Source organism: Asparagus officinalis, chromosome 5 (genome assembly GCF_001876935.1).
Source record: "Asparagus officinalis chromosome 5, Aspof.V1, whole genome shotgun sequence".
NCBI lineage: Eukaryota > Viridiplantae > Streptophyta > Magnoliopsida > Asparagales > Asparagaceae > Asparagus > Asparagus officinalis.
In genome coordinates this window covers 64,733,536-64,737,789 of record NC_033798.1, presented here as the reverse complement: position 1 = coordinate 64,737,789, position 4,254 = coordinate 64,733,536, and the positions used below count along the sequence as shown (strand labels likewise).

The window sequence follows — 4,254 nt, the reverse complement described above, 5'->3', positions numbered from 1 at the left end:
GCGACGTCCGAGCTCAGGGACGTTCGACGTACGGCGATACGGGGCCCGCGGCGATGGAAGAACTGATGATAGCAAGGTGTAAAATTAATATTTTAATCTTATTAACAAATTAATGTCTCCATTCCTTCCGCAGTATGCAGTAAATTACCAAATTAATCCTCGCTTATTCAAAGGACAAAACAAGAATAATAAGCTTTTCCCACCAAAGAACAAAATTCAAATTTGTAACTGAAATTAAAACACGTTCTTGTAAAGCTATCTAATAGCTCAAACTCCATTAATTAGTCCACGGCCTCGTGCTAATATTTCTTTAATTTTGATTTAGGCTTTTATGGATACATGGACAGCAGCATGCTCATCCAGCGGTGTGGCTACGGTGCTAATTCCTAAAGGGACTTATCTCACTGGTCCTGTGAAATTCCACGGCCCTTGTACCAATGTTCGTTCTATAACAGTCCAAATGCAGGTAAAATATATATATGGCCGCGCAGTTATTTAATTAACAGAGGAGATGTATGTATATTCTTCAAAACTATATATTTATGATCGGGTGATATTTTAATCGGATGTAGATGACATGGTTTTGATATATGTACAGGGATATGTGAAGGCTTCGACGGATTTGAATCGGTACGTGTTGGGAGACGATTGGTTCGAGTTCGCTTGGGTCGATAGGCTGACGCTGACCGGAGGAGGGACGTTCGACGGGCAGGGAGCGGCCTCATGGCCTTTTAACAAGTGTCCTCAGAACAAGAACTGCAAAGTCCTTCCCACTGTGAGCTCCTCATCTTTGATGTCCTCTAGTGTTTATCAGAGTGAAAATATACAGCTTTGACATGCCCGAGACCGAATTGACTCAGATGAGGCTGGAAATATATGCAAGTCCTACTACAATCCAAGCAAGGTCAAATGAGTATATATAATTGTCAACTAGGCCTTTCTGTTCTTTTCAGTTACTTTTTGCTTATTGTTATGGTTAGGGTCAGGGCTATTGTAACTAAGCAGTATTAGAGAGAACAAATTTTCAAATCTATCATTTAATGGACAGTTATATATGATTTGTCAAGTGGAAATTAGAAGGATTCATAGGGGATATGGTGTTAACTACAACATTACATTAACCATCTAATTAGTAAAATTGGATGGCTATATGATTTAAGAAATAAAGTTCTCTCTAATGACAGTGGAGACTACTACGTAGAGTGTTATGACGCAACCTGAAAGCAAATTCAGATTTTCTAGAGATTTATGTGCTTTTTCTCCTCGCCTTATAATCTCAGCAATATATAATGCTAACCGTGTAAGTTGCAACTCAGTCGGTGAAGTTTGTGACGACCACAAACACTGTAGTGAAAGGGATAACATCAGTAAACAGCAAGTTCTTCCACATAGCTCTGGTCGGATGTGAGAACTTCTGGGGCGGCAATATCAGGATTAGTGCCCCTTTTGATAGCCCCAACACCGACGGCATCCACATTGACCGTTGCACTGGAGTCACGTTATACTCTTCTGTGATCGGTACAGGCGATGATTGCATCTCTGTTGGACATGGCAACTCTCAATTACTCATTAGTGGGATCACCTGTGGACCAGGACATGGTATCAGGTAAGCCTAATGGTATCAGGTTCTGTTTGGTCACGAGTAGTTCGAACATTTTTGAGAAAATTAAAGTAGGAGAGGTTGAAGTTACTATTTTTTTTTTTTTTGCGAAAAAAAAATACAGAAACCTCTTGAATTTTGGAGGGTTCTCCATAATCTTTTTGAATTACGAAAGGCTCTTTTGAACTTTCAAAATTATACTCAATCTTTTTGTTAGTATATAAAATTATGACCTTTAACCCTCACCATAACTTCAGAGTTTTTGTGAAGTGATAGAGTTCTTAATTTAAAGATAATACTAGAAAAATGAAGCTCCGTGGGTCCAGATTTCGATCTACAAGAGGGCCCTCAATCAGAAGTATGTTAACATATATATCATAACCCTCAATCTTCACTACAACTTACGAGTTTTGTTATAGTGTCAATGACTTTAAAAACTTTTGAGCTATTAGAATTCTCACTCACAAATGGTGTAACAGGTTGATTATTAGAAAGTCTAAATTATCACTGTAATTACACGAAAAGGATAAGATAGAAGTTATATTTAGCCCATAGGGATAACATTTTCCGAAATCCCCAGGGGAGGCCTGAAAAGTTCCCCCTCTATACTATCATCATACACTTCCAGTGCCTGTTCTTTGGCTGATGTTGTGATTAAAGTCGTGTTACACTATGTTTTATGATTATGTTTGACTTCATGTGTTTTTTTTACAGTGTTGGTAGCTTGGGGAGGTATATTGACGAGAGAGACGTTCGAGGACTCATCATCAGAGACTGCACACTTGAGGGCACAATGTTCGGAGTGCGGATCAAGACATGGCAAAATTCTCCGGGGATAACTTCAGCCTCCAACTTGACATTTCAAAACATTGTCATGAAAAATGTAGGCAATCCAATCTACATTGACCAAATGTACTGCCCATATTCCTCTTGCTCTAACAAAGTAAGTTTTTTTTTTTAATATTCATCCGAGAAGTACCATTGATTCGTTGAGGACAACACTGAATAATTAGTGAAATTAAATTCATGTAGTCGCCGTCGAAAGTCAAGATCAGCGATATATTCTTTAAGAACATTAGAGGGACATCGACGACTCCCACTGCAGTGACACTCAAATGCAGCACAGGAATTCCTTGTCAGAATGTAAACCTTCAAGATGTGCATCTTCGATATGTAGGGCGAGAGCCTTCAAGTTCAACGTGCTTGAATGTCAGAGCGTCATATACCGGGATGCAGATACCACCACCTTGCCAGTAGTCATTGCCGGTGGATTATTAGGGTGAATTGGTCACAATTCTGTCGTGAATTTGAGCGAGGTAGTGTTTTTTTCGGAGGGTAGATGGATTGTAGGTTTCATTGTATAATGATGTATGAAGAGTTGGGTTTTATTTGAAGGTCCCCTCTCGTGTTGTAATTTTGTAAAAGATAATATTTGATGGTTATGAAATAATCTTTCCACTTTGTATGACTCGAAGAGGTGGGTTTTAATTGAGGGGGTCTCCTCTCTTGTGTCATAACTATATTGGATCTGAGACGCGAGCCTGAGGGGGGTGAATAAGGTTGCTATTATTTTTCACTAAAACTCGAAAAATATGCAACAAAAGATATCAAATAAAAACAATAAGCTAAATAACAATCACCAAAAGCAACCAAAGAACACAAGAGATTTTATGGTGGTCCGGATAAAAATAATAATACGTTAACTCCTCCTTCTTTTGAAGGTGCTTCCTCACTACGTCAAGAGTTCACCTGAATCATAAACCTGATTTAGTAGGCTTGCAAAGAGGCATCCTGGTATTTACCTGAAACCGACCATCTAATCTAATTCCCACAATGAATAATTCTTAGCCCTAGCCAGTCTCAACCCTCAATTCTGAAAGTACCCTGGGGGGGAGGGTGAATAGGGTATTTGCTAATTTAATCCGATATTGATACCAAATTAAAACTTATTAACTAATATATCCTAACAATATAATAAACAATTGAGATATGCAAGGATATGTAATTAAACATGAACACAAGATATAATAGAGATAGTGCGTAAATGACAAACGCAAACACAAAGCAAATAATCACGGAGTTTGGTCGACCCACAACCTACGTCTCCGCTCCTCATCCTCGAGGAGAATCTCCACTATCTCAAAAATAACCACACAATCGGTTTTCAACGCTCACCGATAACGTTTACAATCTCACACAATTGTCAATATACAACACACTCCTCTAAGTGTTGGCCTAGCCCGTGTCACCTTCCTCAAGTGCTTAGAATTATAACCTCTCCCTAGGATTTACAACCAATGTCACAACTCCTCTTGGAATTGACCCCGTCTCTCACCAACCACTGCTCTAAGTGTCATTGTGTATTATAATGTGTTCTCTCAACAATCAAGCACAAGTAAATAATTTGTTCTCTATTACAAAAATGAGAACTAAGTTAGATGTAAAGACAGCTTTTCTATACGAAAATTTAGATAAGGAGATCTACATGATACAACTTTTGGGGTTCAAAGCTGCAGTAACAGAAGAATTGGTTTATAAGCTGAAGAAGTCTCTTTATGGTTTGAAGCAATCACCGAGACAGTGGTATAAGAGATTTGACAGCTTCATGATTGGATATGGGTACACGAGGAGCCCATATGACCCATGTGTTTACA

General features: G+C 38.7%; 1 protein-coding gene across 1 annotated transcript; it reads left to right on the top strand.

Moving 5' to 3' along the window:
* On the top strand, positions 7 to 3,035 carry LOC109843205 (exopolygalacturonase-like). The gene is made up of 6 exons (XM_020412144.1): positions 7 to 76; positions 326 to 466; positions 599 to 775; positions 1,317 to 1,606; positions 2,315 to 2,543; positions 2,633 to 3,035. Exons 2-6 carry the CDS (start codon positions 332 to 334, stop codon positions 2,855 to 2,857), a joined length of 1,056 nt encoding a protein of 351 aa, XP_020267733.1. The 5' UTR covers positions 7 to 76; positions 326 to 331; the 3' UTR covers positions 2,858 to 3,035.